The 16,963-nt window shown below is 42.5% G+C and overlaps 1 protein-coding gene across 1 annotated transcript; it reads right to left on the bottom strand.

Annotated features, from left to right (window-relative positions):
• Positions 1 to 233: 233 nt before the first annotated feature.
• LOC309590437 (heterochromatin-associated protein MENT-like) lies at positions 234 to 12,037 on the bottom strand. The gene is made up of 8 exons (XM_082311632.1): positions 11,975 to 12,037; positions 9,885 to 10,061; positions 8,760 to 8,846; positions 7,508 to 7,645; positions 5,398 to 5,515; positions 4,673 to 4,815; positions 2,050 to 2,217; positions 234 to 1,160 (listed from the first exon to the last, which is right to left on the bottom strand). Exons 2-8 carry the CDS (start codon positions 10,050 to 10,052, stop codon positions 759 to 761), a joined length of 1,224 nt encoding a protein of 407 aa, XP_082167758.1. The 5' UTR covers positions 10,053 to 10,061; positions 11,975 to 12,037; the 3' UTR covers positions 234 to 758.
• Between the last annotated feature and the right edge of the window lie 4,926 nt (positions 12,038 to 16,963).

Raw genomic sequence — 16,963 nt, 5'->3', positions numbered from 1 at the left:
GCCCACCACGGCAGGTAACCCGCACAGCCTCCTTCGCTCCCCCCCCCCCTTAATATCTCCGCGGCCCCGCCACAGCCCCTCATTTTCCACCTCTGTCTCCCTCTCGTGGCAGAGCTGACAGAAAACACCACCAGTCCATGAGGGGTTATTATTATTTATTTTTTTTAAAGTGCGGGTTGTTTTGGACAAAAGTGAGGTGTTGCTGTAGCCAGCGATCGTACGCGCTTGGCCCCTCCTCATGTACCTGAGGGTCTGAGTGAGGCAAATAGCCCTCACAGAGAGGTCTTCCATCTGTAATGCAAGGACCTAATCAAGGGCTAAACAGGAGGAGGGTCTAACTGCTGCAGAGTAGGAGTAAGTGCTAAGACCACATCTTAATCAGGGGCTCTAGTCATGAGGGCGAGGAGACGTCCTGTGTTAGCGTGCATTGGTACACGCCGCTGGGAGGCGAAGGGGTAGAAATGCCATAGCTAATAGCGCTTAGGGGACAGAGCTACTGTTGATGCCGGGTCTGAATGGCAACCAGGGTTGCTCTGTGGATGCAAGGCATCGTGCACTCCCCATTGCCATGGTTGTCCCTTCGGGGTAGGAGAGAAGCACAGGTGGAGCTGTGCTTCAGGCCCTGGGGTGTGTGGTCTGATGGAGAACGGGTTCAGGTCCCGCTCCCCCCAGTGGCAGCAGGAGTTTCGGGTTTTGGTATTTGCCTCTGAGCTGGCGAGCGTGCGTCTCCTACTCTGCAGGGTAAGGAGGAACTCTGACTAGGGTGAGCAGAGTCTGCCAAAGAAGAGGATGGTTTGTGATTTGTTGTGTCTGATGAAGAAGAGAAAAGGGTGGTCAGCTTTAAAAGTCATCGTTGGTGCTTTTGATCTCAGCACCAGGACACCTGTGGCAGCTGCTGCCTCAGTACCTTCTTCATTGACCTCCACGAAAGCTTTGTGAATAACTTCTGAGATGAAAAGATCCTTCTTCACTGACATCCCTGTGAAATCAGCCTGAACTGGGTCAAAAGCATTTCGTATCCCCATGCTGCTCAAAGCGGATTTAAGGTTGTAATTCTCTTCCAGCTTCAACTTGGGCAGGTACAGATCTACTTCAGCTTTCATCATATTGTCTGATTTGGTCCATTCAGCCAATTTTTCATAGGTCAGCTCTCTTTCCACCTGCAATGAGTTGAGGAAGAAAATAGTTGGAATGTGAAGGACAGAGACAAGACGTGCACACACCAGTGTCTTAACGCTCATCAAGAACATGTAAAACAGAGCCCAGCTACCAGCAGTGGTTACAGCTGGAACATGTGCTATATTCATAGGGCATGATCCTGCAAAGTGCCAAGTGACTTATTTATTTTCTTAAAGGTGGTGAGGTATAGGCTTGAACCCTCAGAGTAGTTCATTACTTTGTTTCTGGTTTGAAGAATATTGCTTTTTTGCAATGTGTGACTCATAATGATATTAATGGGTGCTCGCTATGTGTGTATATGGATAACTTTTCTCTTGGTAGTTGTAAATAAGTGGAACACATGGGACCTCAGGTACAAATAAAAAAGTTGCTTGCCCTGATCTGTTTAGAATCTGAAACTGATCCTGGCATGGTCATGAGTGGCTGTTGATACCTTCTGGGTCAGGCTAGTCAGCACTTAGTTTGAGAAACCTCACCACAAAATATCAGGTGAAAATTCAGACTGGAAATGACATAAAAATGAATTAATACAGCCCTCAGGAGAAGATAACGCTAGGGCATGGTGATTCGGATTTGGTCCTTGCTTTCCTTGTGCTATTCTGGCAATAGAAAAGAGGACACAAAATAGGCTAAAACAGCTGTATGGACATAGTTTTTAGATGTATCCCTAAGTAAAATGTTATGTTTGCAATGTTATCGGATGCTCTGAATCCTAAGCTGAGAAATCATGGTGTTACAGTTTATGAAACAAAGTATGCACACATCAGAACCTATTCTGCCATGATTTTGAAGCACATTCTTCTTCAGTCTCTTCATCTGTTTCTGTTACTGTCTCATAGTGTATGTAATGCAATAGTAGGTCAGTGTTACCAGCTCCAGACCAGTAGTGTTATCATTGATGTCATCTGGTAGGAGAACAAACATGCTGAGTTCATTTTCCACATACGGCAGCTCAATGATTTTGAATTTTATGGTTGTTTCATGCAGTATCAAAAATGTATCTCTCAGAAACATCATCTGTACTGGTTTAGTTTTGGTCTGTGAAAAAATTCAGACATAAAAAATAGTGTTACTTCATTCCTTAAAATGGATGATAACCATTACTTGCTTCATTGAACTGAAAGCAAAAATTCGTAAACAAGTACAAGAGTCAGCAGCATTTGGATCCCTTTCCTTTGGACAGTATCGCACACACACCCTTTTCAAAGTCATTGGGATCTTTACAAAAAATTGGCATAGACACATACAGTATCTACCTGCTAACTGAATCACATGCAATATATTTGTCATTTTAAAATAAAGGAGTTAGCTTTCATAAGCAAGTAACTACTGTAAGTGTTTCATGTTTTCTCCCAAATACTACGTTTTTGGAATGAGGACCTTGATTGGGGGGAAAAAACGTTGACTTTCGTGCCCTGGATGCCATCAACTCTTTTGCCTATTTTATACTTCCAGGCAATACTGATTGTCTCACTTTGCCTCTGAACTGTATTTTCTGTGGCCTGTGCTGGCTTTTCCTCTTCCCCAAACCATAGAGGACCAGATTACCAAATGAAATTGGATTACCTAATAGTCTTCTGAACTCCTATGCTGTATTATGTTCACAGAGCTTTTACTAATATATCCACTCTCTCCTTTACATTTGAGTTACATTTGAGTGCAAAAGTTTATCATCTGTTTGCAAGCTTTGTCTCGGGTACTCTGTGAATTAAACCCTCTCTGTGTACCAATGTATTGGGTTTCCGTGGCAAGGTTTTGGTAGCGGGGAGCTGTAGGGATGGCTTCTGTGAGGAGATCAGAAGCTGCCCCCATGTCCGACAGAGCCAGTTCCAGCCAGCTCCAAGGCGGACCCGCCACTGGCCAAAGCTGAGCCAGTCAGTGATGTTGGTAGCGCCTCTGTGGTAACATATTTTAAAAAAGGTAAAAACTGCTGCGCAACAGCAGCTGGGAGAGAGGAGTGGGAAGATGTGAGAGAAACAACCCTGCAGATACCAAGGTCCATGAAGAAGGAGGGAGAGGAGGTGCTCCAAGAGCAGAGATTCCCCTGGAGTTCATGGCGGAGACCGTGGTGGTGCAGATATCCACCCACGGAGGACCCCGTGCTGGAACAGGTGGATGTGCCATGAAGGAAGCTGCAACCCATGGAGAGCCCATGCTGGAGCTGTGACCCCCTGGGAGAGGAGCCCGCTCAGGAGCAGGTTTACTGGCAGGACCTGTGACCCTGCAGGGGGCCCACGCTGGAGCAGTTTGTGAAGAACTGCAGCCCATGGGAAGGACCCACGCTGGGCAGGAAGGACTGTATCTCGTGGGTGGGACCCCACACTGGAGAAGGGGTAAAGCGTGAGGAGGAAGGAGAGGCAGAGACAGTGTTGTGACCTGACCACAACCCCCATTCCCCATCCTCCTGCGCTGCTTTGGGGGGTAGGTAGAGGGGTTGGGAATGAAGTTGAGCCTGGGGAGAAGGGAGGAGTGGGGGGAAGGTGTTTTATATTTGATCTTATTTCTCATTATCCTGCTCTGATTAATTGGCAATAAATTAAATTAATTTCCCTAAGCTGAGTCTGCTTTGCCCATGATGGTAATTGGTAAATGATCTCCCTGTCCTTATCTCGATCCATGAGCTTTTCGTCTTATTTTTCTCCCCCTGTCCTGTGGAGAAGGGGGAGTGACACAGCGGCTTGGTGGGCACCTGGCAGCCAGCAAAGGTCAGCCCACCACAACCATGTGCCACCATGGATCCGAAACCCGCACATGCAACGTGGTAGGTTCTGGATACACAGTGACATCATTGACACAATCGCTTCCATTGCCTGGCATACAAAAGGTATTTGCACTCATAATCTATGTCAAACAAGATACATGCTTCCATTGACAAATAATTTTGGTCACCTTTGACACAGTCCAAAAATATGCATGCAGTCAGCTGCTGTGAATCGTCAGCGCACGATTGTTTAAATACTGTTAGCTCAATAACGTGTCCTCAGTGTATGCTGAATACATATCCTTATGCACTCGGCTTTAAATGATGAACCCCCATGAAAATTCCTTCTGAGGTTTTACGCAACACCCAGGGTGTGTGAGGAAAGAACAGCTGGTTCAGTTTCCTTGAGCTCAGAGTGTAGACTGTGTCTCAAAAGTAGAAGAGAGATGTAGGTGTGTAAGCGTTGATCTCAAAAGCAACTCTCCCTTTTGAAAATGGGACCTTGGTACTTACGGAAATTTCCTGGCTTTAAGCTACTTAACCACGGTGTTCTCAAGTGTTTTGATACTCGAGAGCTATTAAAGTGAAAATCATATTCTCATGGATATGCGTAAATAAGATTATGCTGACTTATTTTCACAATTGCCGTTCTCACTGAGGTTATATCACGTGCCCAGCTATGAGTCGTGTTGCAGTGGCATACGAAATGCAGATGAAATATTTACAGGTTTCTCGCTCTTCAGTAATAGACATATTGACATAGGACAATAGGCATATAGACAAGGAATTTACCTTGCTCAGTCTGAAGGGCGTCTCAGAAGTATTTTCCTCCAAAAATTTCTTTTCCCAGTTTCCTTTGAAATAAATGGCATTTACTAAGACCAATACAGTGTGAGAATTGAGAGATCCTGCAGGCAGCAGATCCTGGATTTTCCCTTCAAAATCAGACAAGTAGGACTGTTATTCCAGTGTGACTGTGTAACTCGACGATTTTAATTGTGCCTTCTTTGTGCCTACCTATCTAGCAATTTTTTTTTTTTCTACTGTACATTTTTCATGGTATACATATGGTAAAAATGGCTTTTGAAGTATCTCTGTATCTTTTTTTTTTAATATATTTATTGCAATTTCAGTAGTAAATGACATTGGAAAGAGGGTAAAGTGGGTAGAGTGGAATAGCTTGGATGTTCTGTGTAGTTGGTTGCAAGGAGCTGAAGAATGCAGAAGTAAAACCCTCACTAGTCAGAGTGGAGCCACTCGGTATCTACCTGTACCTCCCTCTGAAGAGAAGTAATTCAGAAGAGGCTACAGCGTGAAGAATCAAAGGAAGGACCTTGTAAAGAGCAGCAGTTAGGTCTGGAGAAGGGCATTCTTCAAGCCATTGAACTGTACTTTGCTCATCCCTTCCCCTAAGTTTCCATTTTCTATGGATCCTTGGCTGCAAGAGCAATAAATGTGGACATCATACAAACGATTTGAAAGTGAGACCAGAAAAAAGCCATCGGAGTGGTACTTACTCTCAGTTTCATTTTCAACCCACGAATTGATCAGTGCTCTGGCTTGTTCTGCAGCTGTCTTAAAGTTTACAGCTTGTGGCTTTGCATTGTAATAGCTTGTAATGAGCTGTAAGAATTTCTGAAAGATAGAATTGGAAAATTTATGCTTATTTAGTAAATTTGAGTTATAAAAATGTTAGAAATAATCACTTTAACAGATTATACAACCTGCTAATACATAATTGAAGAAAACATAATTTGTTTGAAATGGGATAACCCTTACAATAAGGTCTGATACATTCTATGCTAAATATTAAGTAAGGGCTGATCAAACTTCAGTCTCGAGGAAACTGATACTTCAGATTTTTGTGTTTGAAATCCAAAGTGCAAATGTGTAATTTTGAAATATCCCACGAAAAAAACATTCTTCACAATTTTTTTTAATTTCTCAAAATGACATTTTATATCATTTAAATACTTTTTTCCTGCCTTATGATGTAGAGTTCAGTACAAGAGGGAAGAATAGTCTCGTATAAGGTTGAAACAAGGCTTTTAGTTTGCTTCAGAGGCGAGGAACCTGCCAGGAGTTTGGGAGGACAATTGAGGATCAGGTGTAAAGGGAATGTTCTGGCAGAATAAAGTCATGGCAGGAAAGCAGAATTAATGTTTGCTGTGCTGTCTGCTGTGAAACAGGTCATGGGGATTCCCAGCAGGAAATTGTCTAGATTCTCTGTAAAGCATAGGTACATGAGATTATGGAGAAAATGAGCAATAAGCATGCAGAAGGACAAATTACTAATAACTCAGGAGATCAAAACAAACTCCAAGATCAAAGAACAAGTAATCTCATTTAAAACCACTTCCAAGGAATTGTGAGATGATTAATACAATGTCAGTTTTTAAAAAGATTTCAAAGATACAGGTAATTACAAAATCATGAGTCTGTACGGGGCGAGTGAATAGAATACGTCTGGTGGGCGTATGGATAAACATGGCGTATTGGAGGAGTGTCAACAGCATTTTGTAATAGCAGGTCCTAAATCACAAATCTGTTGGAGTTTTTTGAAGGTGTCAGGGAGCATGTGAGTAAGAAGGTTGAGACATTACGGTCTATTTGGATTACCAAAAGGCATTTCGTAAGACTTCTCACCAACGGCTGAGCATCCATGGGACTACAGCAATAGGTCTTGTTTGTTTAAATGACTGGAAATCACAAGTAGGAGGAAATAGTGTTCACAGTGAAGGGTTATTACTACTGGACTACCACAGGGATATGTGCTGGGATCTGCGCTAAAATACTTACTCTGTAAAATACAGGTCTAAATATTTACATGGAAATATATATATAAAAATATTTATAAATGATCCAGTGAAGGGTATGCTACAGAGTGTGATTATTACTGTTCAGGAATGAGGTGTTGAAGCTATAATGGATGGCTGCATGAAAAAAATCTGCCCAGTAGTAGCCAAAAAGGCAAATACAATTTTAAGAGTTACGAAGAAAGGAGTAGGGAACAAAAGAGAGAGTATTAGAATGCCACTGTATAAAGCTACGGTGTGCCTGTTGTCTGAGTTCTCTATGCAGCTCTGGCCTCCCCAGTCTCAGAAATGGTAGAGTATAAAAGATACAGAGACAGGGGACGAGGATGACCAGAGATATGGAGAAGTGTCTGTGGGAGGAAAAATGAACCAATAATGATGCCAACAGGTAGCAGGCTCAGAAAACACAGGTGCTTCCTGCAGCGTATAGGTCAGCTGTGGAACTCCTGGTGCTGAGGGTTGCGGTAGATTCAAAAGGCAAGTCTGCAACTTCATGAAAGAACAGCTCGTCAAGGTCTATTAAGTAGACGTGCCCTCTGGTTCAGGAAGTCCCTGAGCTGCAGATTGCTTGGTGACCACAGCAGATTCTGGAGAAGCATCGCTACACAGTGTGCCTTGTTCCCATACGCTTCCTAAACTGTTGACCACTGTTGGAGACAAATGGACCTCCTGTCTGTGGGAGGCTAGCCCCGTATGGCTGTCCTCATGTTCTCACTGAAACCACAGTGCTATCATTTGGAAAATTTTTATCATCTCTGTTGACAATCCCTCTTAATGTCAAAATATTCTTAAATAAAAATGTTCAACTCACGGGCAGTAGCGGGTAGGTCTTTTCCTCATACAGTCGGTTGGCACTCTTCAGCACGTAGGTGCTTCTGGGTTTGTTGATGGCAGACAGGAGCTCTTTGAAGCCAGAGTGGATGTTTTCAGCTTGCTTGTGCTCAGGATCCTTGGAAAGAGACACCAATTAATATGGATTTTTTTTTTTTCTATCTGAAGTGTTGCACCTGCTGTGGTTATTTAAAATGCCCAGGTTGTTTTAATTAAAAAGGAATTTCAGGGGATGAAGCTCTTTTTGGAGTGCCACTGACTCATGGCGACTTGTCGTAAGGTTGGTCAGGTGGCATTTCTTGCTCTGGTCTTTTCTCACTCATACTGAGACATGGGCTGCTAGGAAGGACACCTGGGAAAGAATTTGGTAGCCAGAGGACACAGGATAGGAGAGGCTGAGTTTTGCAAGGGGATGGGAACAGACTGAAGAGGTAATGGAGGGAAATGTCTGAAGGACCAGATTAGGCAGACTGCTACAACTCAGAAAGTCACTGAGTTGCTAAAATGAATGTGAATGTAATGATTCATCCTGAAGATTCACCTCCCACCACCTAGGGAGAGAATGATATAACCTCTCCCCCCGCCTTTTCTTTCCGATTTGTCTAATCTAGTTTCTTTGAGCTTTCTTTTAGTTTCTATGCTAAAGAAACATGGCTTGTTTGAGTTTACAAGCCTTTCGGTGTTTAGGGAGTTCATTTGATGAAAAAGGTCTGGGCAGTTCCTCCTGGTGGCGAGTCTCTGCGGACCTGATGAACAAGGGTGAATCAGCATGTGGTAGCTTAAAGGGGAATTTTGTTTGCCTGATGTGTCCGTGCATGAAAAAGGTGGAAGGGAGTTTATTGGGTAGGGCTGCAGTCAGGTGTGAATGCAGTAGTTGTTTTTCACTACAGAAAAAAAACCCAAAGCTGATAAGAGATAGAATTGTCCTAAGCACATTAGGACAATTGATTTGTCGATATTGCCATAGACCAGCTAAAATCAAGTAACACAGTATTAGGGGCAATCAAAATGCTATTAGCATCTCAGTTCTCCTTTTGAAGGCCTGAGTTCATGAGTTTTACGGTAGTTATCTGCTTGTTCGCTTTTAATCTTTCTGTATATAATTCTTACTGAAGTGAGACAGTAGGCATAGACTGAAGACAAGCAAATGTTAGAAGGCTAAAGCACTAGTTGTGGTGAAGTATCCCTTTCTCAGAGATTTTTTTCTCCGAGTCTTTTGTTGTAATAAATACCGTCTTTCTTTTCTTTGGTCTCCCCACAGAAGGCCTTGTTGTCTCAAATGAACCTTCTTCTCCTGCAGTCTGGTTAAAATGAAGAACCTGTGATAATGACAAATGTTCATAAAGACAGCTTGTTTTTTGAAGATAAATGTACCCAAGGGTTATGTGAAGATATTTGTTTTCTATGGTAATTCACCAGTTGTGCCCAATAACAGTCTATTAAAAGTTACTGAGGACAGGACCATACTCTTGATTTAGTCTCTATAACTGTATCATTATTACATAGATTTTAGTCACATTACTGCTTAATAATAGATCAATATTATGGCTCAAATATGAATTTATTTAGATAAATGGACAGTTCATGCTTGGCTACATGGAATTTATTTTCAGATCGTGACCAAGCACAACAAAGAGCATAGTACACTTCAGAGTCTTACTACTGGGACAGAAATGTAAAATTATACATTTAATGTGTTTAAGTAAATGCATATAACCTAAACCAGTACAAAACTGAAAAGTTCTGCTAAAGCAGGCTAAAGTGAAATCATATTTTCAGTACTAGTATGTCTCCATTATTTGTGGGAGGATTACCTTATTTATGGACTAACTATGTCACAAGAAAAAGGTATTTGTACTGCTCCTGAGCAGCCCAGCACATGTTCAGGAGAGCTTACTAACTTTGGTATGCAGTATGAGAAAGCAGATATGCTGCTTCCAGAATCAGCCGGGGTCTAGAAGCGGTGATTTTATCTCTGGCACTCCTTTTTCTAAATTATCTTGGCTCAGTATTAATTTTGCTAATAAAGCTGTCTCTTTGTTAGTTTGAGCACTATATCAGGTGAATTATTCTGTTCAAAAGGCAGTTAAAATAGAAGGTAGAGTTCCAAGCGAGACCAGCAGTAGTCTCTAATGTCAATAACTTCCCTCTGGCAGACCATTTGCCATGCTCTGGGAACTGTAAGTGTAAGCTAAATGGAGGGGTAGTGCAACATTATGGCAGGTCACCTGCACCCAACGTTATGGCAGGTCGCTGTTCTCCCGTGTTGTTCCTCTCTGTTCCCCATAGGCAGAAGAATAACGCAGTTTATGTGGGAACCACCCGCAAGGTGATACAGTGCTAGTTCCAGAGCTTACCTCAGCCATCTGGGTTGCAGTGTCACCTTTGGCGCCCAGGTAGACCATGGCAAGAGCAGTTGCAATACTCCAAGGAGAAAAGAAAATGTTTTGGCCTTTGGAAGTTTCATTCAGCTTTTTGTAAAGGTCCAGAGTGAAGCCGTTGGTTGAGACTGAGAGAGGTTCCATTGATACAGCCTGAGACAAATGAGTGTCAGAGAGAGGTGATGACTGCTTCTTCACTTCTTTGAAAAAATACAAAGCTGCTAGTGGGAGATTGCCTGCGCCCTCTCAAATACAGTGTGAGGGTGTCCCTGTAATGGGTAAAATACTGCAGAGAGACCAAGTACAGTCAGCTACTAGGTCACTTTCTAACACCTGCGTTATTTCTCCCTTCCCCATCACTCCTCAATGTTCTCAGCTTTTTCATTGATTCTTCATCAATAAAAAAGCAAGAGCATGATTTTAGCTAGAAATGTTTTCACAGGCCAGACTTGTTTCAAAACCCCATTTGCTTAAGTTTCATAGAATTATTCTTTGATTCTGAGGGAGTGAAACAGAATCATTTCTCACTGTGCGCTGCTTTGAGCTTTTTTCTGTTTCTTTAAACTTCCTATGCTATTATTTTCTGCTGAAAAAAGCATGGCGAATTCATGCAATTCACTACATGCATCTTGAAGGCTACTAGAGATCTGTAGATTTTTATATGTTCTTGGTGTAGGTAAACCCACATTTGGAAGCCGTAGCTGGATTTGTTAATTACTGTTTTTCAAGTAAACTCTTGTATCTTACATGCAACGCCAAATAGTTCCTGTTTTAAACAACAACAGACTTTCCCTGGTTTTCTGCTGGCTTATCAGAACCTGCAGATTTCAATCCTTGTTCTGCTTCTTTTTCCAAGTATGTTTTTACAGGACAAAATGAAAGCAAACAAAAAAAACAACCCCAGGATTAAACTTATTTTCCATGCATGGATCCAGAACAAACCTGTGCTTCTTATTAGCATATTTTAGATCAATCTAATACTGTTGACAAATATTAGGATCAATTCAGAAATGTCCATTGTCTTCACCAGTATGAAGACTACTAAAACATGTACTAGTTAGTGTAAGAAGGCGTCAGGTGAAAGGTTAAGCATTAGATCAACAAAAGCAACTAGGTGTGTAAATCTATCTTTTTACATGCTTACATGCTACACAATTTACATGCTTAAATCAAAAACTGCGGTCCTCAAACCCATCTACCGTGCAGTGTTAGAGATGCGCGGAGCCTCTGGAATCATCGAGTTTTGATTTCAAAGCTTTCCAGGGCTCCACAACTACTTTGCAGCATTCTCTGAAGTGCTTCAGAGGTGAGTGCCCTGCAGCCTAGCTCATACCTAAGCATTTTTAGGACCTTCAAATCAAATGTCTCTTACTGCTGTACCTGGACATGCTGATACTCCCAGAGCAGATCTAGGGAACAGGGCTGAGCTGAACATTTTTGCCTGAAGAATTTCAAACTGAAATCTCCATCTCGTGTTCCCAGAGACTACCTGAACTGAAGCTGCATGCAGCAATCAAGCATTTCTCAGGTTTGAGAGAGAGAACATGTGTGTGTTTCTGTGAGGGTCACTTGTCTCCTAGCCACTTCGGTCATCTGGGAAAGTAAAAGTCTGGATGCCTGATCCAGTAGTTATTTGATACTAATAAAGCAGAGGCTTGAACCAGTACATCCCATGCTGAGCATCCAAAACACTCCGCTGCAGTCATGCTGTCTTGTGTGTTCAATTCCAGGATCAGTAGGAGCGTATTCTCTCCTGCAGCCTGTTCTCAGTCCTCTGGTCCTAAGTCGACTAGTAGCCTGGTGATTAAGGCACCCTTCCTACAGGTGAGGAAACTTTCTGCCCTCCCAGGCTGAATAGATTTTGCCTGTCCTGGGCTTGCATTCTGGCCACTGTGCCTTGGCATAGGGTTTTCCTAAGGGCTACACTTTGTACTAAAAAATGAGCACTCCCTTCCCCTGCATGACTTTTACGCCATCACTTAACCATTCGGTTCCAAAGAATTTACCGTGAATTTTTAAGACTTCCAAAGTAAAGGTAGTTATTTTGATATGAATATTTACACTACCTGAAATCCTGAGGAAGAGAAGAATCTGTCTTCAGTCAGGCTCTGTGGCAGTCTGTGAGGCAATGAATACTTTTGGAAATGTAGAAATGTTTGCACCTCCCTTTTTTTCTCTACATCCTCTTCTTGTATTAATGTGCGTGCTCCCTCATTTGTTCCCAGTCCTCCTCTCTATCACCTGCTTCCAGAACTTAGAGAGAGACCTCCTCAATTCAAGGCCACTGTTAGTGGGTGTATCTCCTGCAACATGAAGGCCAGTACGCCTTTCTTCCACAGGTGTCCTCCACAACCGTGGCCTTTGGCCTGCAAAAATGTAGGAATTGCAGAAAAGAATTCAGCCACCCTGCGCTGGCGAGGGACATGTTGAAATAGTTTTACAGCTTCCTTTTCTTTTTACTCTACAGACTGGGGAAATGAATAGAAACTAGTCTGAAAGATATGGCTAAAAGGGAATATTGAAACAGGCTGTCAGTCTCATTCATCCTGTGGTTAAATTTGAGAGGGGAAGGATTTGAATACTTGTGGCCCTCAGGTCACGTGAAGCCCTTATTTTGTGATATTTTACATTTTTGCTCTTCTGTTTCAGAAAGCAGATCACAAAGGAAGCTCAGAAGGTATTTACACAGTCACCTAAAATAAGTGATGAAATAAGAGTGAACATTGGACTCATTTGAACTGGTGGATGTTGTTTCAAGAGGTGAAGGTGCTTTAGATACCTACAGGCCCTACACTGTACCAAGCTTATTATTCCTCTGTGATAGATTGAGGGAGTTTGGATCATCCACCAAAAGCTGCAAAACTGCTTGGAAGCTCTGCTTGTAATGATTTCTTTTATTGAAACTGCTGTTGTATTGGATTAGAGAGCCAAAACCGCAGAATGTGTAAAATTGGCTATCAGCAAAGGTGTAATAAAAACCAGTTACGTGTACATAAATATTTTACTTTAAACCAGTGTAATTAGCAATTCTGCTGGTTTACTGTGTGTGACTTAGATTAAACTGCATTGATAAATTCCCTTTGTGATCATTATATGTCTTTTCTGCTACATGTATGGTAATTAGGAATGGCCTCTGCCCACTAGTATGACACGCGGAATAAATCAATTACCGGCATGCAGTCAACCTACACAGAAAAAGCATCAATATAAAGAGTACAAGTCCATATTTTGAACTAGAATTACATTTCTCTGCTTATATTCACTTCAAATCTGACCGGTACATGCCATACAAGGTTTCAAGAGTGATAGATGTGCCTCTCTTTTTCCACGCGTTTTGTTTTTAAGTGTGTGCAGTTTTTGTGCCTGGAATATCCATCTTATTTTCTTGCTTCAGAAGTGTATTAGACACTATTATGTTTAGTTATGTGCTTAAGAAATTTTTCTGTTATGTATCTGGAAACTGCTGTTGTCTATTTTTCAGGTAAATGAGTGGGAGAAGAAAAAAACCCAAACAACAGTTAGTGGTACTACAAGGTACAAAGATTAGCCAACAGTACAGGAAAATGAAGAAAGAGTACCCAAACTGTGTAGACACTCTTTGCGGTATATTCCAACTGCTGCAAGATCCTGTTTAGTAAGAGGGAGTGGAGTTTCAAAGGGGACCAAATTGGCCAAAGAAGAGGTGCTCTTGGTTTTGCTGTGCCAGATGGAAATAGTGAGAGGAAATAGTGAATTGCTGCAACCAGAATGGTAGAAACAAGGTTTCACAGCATTACAATGGCTGGCTTGTTGACCAAGTGGATTGACCTCTGACAAATGGTCATAAAAAGTCTTTTGATAAAACCAGTCATTTTCCTCTGGCGTACTGATGAAGTAATTTTGACCTTTTTTGAAGCCATCTTTCATCCCCATCTTGCTCAGCATGGATGTGAGGTTGTATCTTTCTGCATGTTTGATTGTCATACTCCCATACCTGTACTCTGTAAATGGTCCTCTCCGAGTGGACCATTTGGGCATTTCTTGAAGATCAGTTCTCTTTCAGTTACATCTAGTAAAAAGCAGCACAATTTACAATCAGTGCTAGACTAAGTCCAGTTACAGATTTTTACTCTGCAGGAAATCTCATTCAGCTATGTCCCCCAGGAAGAAAATGAGACCAAGTATCACATCTGTTGCAATAGAACTCTAAAGCGTTGGACTATAAATAACATTTTAAAAGGGATTTTCTAGTGCCTGTTACTGATAGCAAAATAAAAGCTTTAAAAATACGGATGCATTTGCATTTCAGTTCTAAAGCAGGGGTTTTTTGTCTGTGCTTGTCTTGAATACTAACACCACACCAGCACTGTAAACTTTCTTGTCTTTATTATTGTGTGCTGTGTCTGCCATTTCTGCTTGTCATGAGATCAGTCTACCACAGAGGTGGCAGGGATTATTTTATGAAGCTGAGATTTGCACTGGTAGAAAAAATGCCCATCTTTCATTGTAGGATAAACTGAAAGCATGTTAATCTAATGTGTTTTGATAGGCATGGAATCACTAAGTGACAAGCAGTCCATGGTCACAATATGTTTGTATTGAGGCTTATCTCAGCAGTTTCTTGTAGATACTTGTTTCTTTAGTTTACAAAGTCCTGGGACCTTTCAAGGAGGAATTTGTGGACCTGAAGTTACAAATTTTGATGATACAGAAGAAACGCAGGGCTTCTTGAAAGCAGCTATTTGGAAATGCAGTCACGTAACACCTATTTCTTGGCTACCTTGGGGCATTTGAGAAAGGTGTTTAAATAGCATTTTCCCCAGTATAGAAGAATAAAATGGAACTGTCTTTCAAAAGCGTCAAGCCACCCTTTGTGGCAGACAGGAGAGAAAGGACACTGCTTGGGAGAGCCCTTGCTGAGAGGAGCATTGGAGCACCATGACCTGTTCCTGGCGTAGGAGCTGCTCTGCCCCAGATCTGTCTTCTCTTCCCTTTCCCCATCCAAGCCTGGTGCCTGCCAGCCTGTCATCTCCCGGAGCCCCCAGGCCTTCTGGAACAGCAACAGCAAGCATGGTTAGCACATTGCACTGGAAATTCAAATTGCCAGGACTGCCACCCTTGCTGTATCCAAGTGTGGTATTCCAGCCTAACAGTGGGAAATAATTGTGAAACCATGGAAGTTAAGACTTGCAACTTTTCTTAACTTCCAGCACTGGCAGATGCACCTTCCAGCTCTCAAAGGCCATTAACAAGTGTGAGGAGTGAAAGTAACTGCAGGGGACAGGGCCCACATCTGTTGACCTGATTTGTCAGCTGGGTAGATTTGCTACTTGCTAGGGGCACGCCTTCGGGATGTTGTGGAGAGGCTACTGAGGCGCATCTGTCCCTCCCCCTGCTGCTCTTCCATGTAAGCACAAATGATACTGCCAGGGGTGGCCTAGGAAGTACGAAGCGTGACCATTGGACCAGTTAATCTTGAGTGGTCGCTTTTTTTTTTTAGTGATTCTGTGGTTCTGTAAGGGTTAGCCTGACTTGAGAGCCAGACACTGGTTACTATGAAAATAGTACAGGGAGGCACAAATGAAGCAGCTTCCAATGTTGCTCGCAGTAGCTGAACTCTAAAGAGTGTTTCCCCCTGGATGGGTTCCTTTTCTTCTCTTTCACCCTTTTCACCTGCATCCCAAGTATGTCTTATACTGGAAGGTGTGCTCTTTGGCGTCATCTGTCAAGGAAAGCTGAGACTGGGAGTAGCTTGGTACCAAAACCAGCCTGTTTGACCCTTTGCATCTCTCACCAGCTGGCGGACACCATGCTGTAGTTCCTCAGAGGTACTGCTTTGCAGAGTCCTGCAGTGTGGTGTAAGTGAGGGGATGCACAAAAATTAGCGTGGGAAGACCTTTCATTTGGTTTGGCATGGAACTCTTCCCACCTCTTTGGGCAACTTTTGCTCTTACATGAAGTGACTCTTCAAACTGGGTATACACAATTTAGGAGTTCCCAGTAATTGCGTATTGTTGAATACACACAGCAGAGAGACAGGATTAACATGCTACAAGGCTAAGAATTAAGATGCTTATCACCCTGATGAGCCTGCTGGCCAGGCATTACTCAAGTGGAGGAGGGCTGGCCTTTGTTGCTTCCTAGAAGAGGGTCAGCCTTGATGTTGCTAATTGTTGTCTTCCAATTCTTCATTTTTTTTTCAAATTGAGATTTTATACCTCCTCACGCAAATGTTTCTCCTCCTAAAGCCCTGCTATGCTGACTATTCCATCCTGACCATAACTTCTCTGTTTGTGTTTTTACTTTTCTTATTTTGCGTGGCCTTCACATCTGTGCTTTTCCACACCCAAACAACAACCTTCATAGTAAAGCTGAGTCAATAGCACACAACTGGGCTGCACCAGCATAGGTCCTGAATGACAGACAGCTGAACCCCGAGCTGAGGGTTACAGGCAAGGGAGGACACTGATTTTAGAAGCAGCACTTTGTAAAGGGAAGGAGATGCAGGTATACTTTGTTGAGTGGAGATGTATTTCCAAACAGAATACCTTTTGTGGAGGTGGAGTGAGTTGTACTTATAGGTGGACTTTTGCTGAGAGTAACTCTAAAAAGAGTACCTCTGTCCTGCATTCAAATCTTATTTCCTTAGATAATGTTCTCTGACATGTGGTTACTGAGTACCACAACAGCTACACAACTTTATGCTGTTCCTCATGGCCACAGGAAAGCACAACTGCTGCCCTCCCAAGCCAATGGAGGGAACTGATGTTGCCAGTGCAGCGTTGCTTGTTTGCTATTGTACATGGGGAAGAGGGGTGTTTGGAAGCTGCTCTTCTGGGCTATAAGCTGTAGTCAGACTTTTTGTTTCTAGTGTATTGTAACAGGAAAACAAGCCTCCTGAGTAGGTCCCGGGGGGGTGATAGTGCAAGAAGCAGTGGTCAGAAATGGAAAACTGAATGCTTAAAAATAAAAGCTTGAATGCCTTGACTCAGTGAGCAAAAACCTGTTCATCACATAGTTTAATTTGATTTGGTATGTTTAGTAGATGCCTAGGATAACATGCTGAATAACAGTGG

This window comes from Platalea leucorodia (assembly GCF_965183815.1).
Source record: "Platalea leucorodia genome assembly, chromosome: 1".
NCBI lineage: Eukaryota > Metazoa > Chordata > Aves > Pelecaniformes > Threskiornithidae > Platalea > Platalea leucorodia.
This window is presented reverse-complemented; position numbering and strand designations above follow the sequence as displayed.

Bases quoted from the DNA above. Each gene is read 5' to 3' on its own strand.
- LOC309590437 (XM_082311632.1), bottom strand. From the start codon at position 10,052: ATGGAACCTCTCTCAGTCTCAACCAACGGCTTCACTCTGGACCTTTAC. The intron at 7,646-8,759 runs GTATTTATTACA...TCTCTTTCCAAG, and splicing joins GACCAAAGAAAAGAAAGACG to GATCCTGAGCACAAGCAAGC. The intron at 1,161-2,049 runs GTAACACTGACC...AACTCATTGCAG, and splicing joins ACACTACTGGTCTGGAGCTG to GTGGAAAGAGAGCTGACCTA.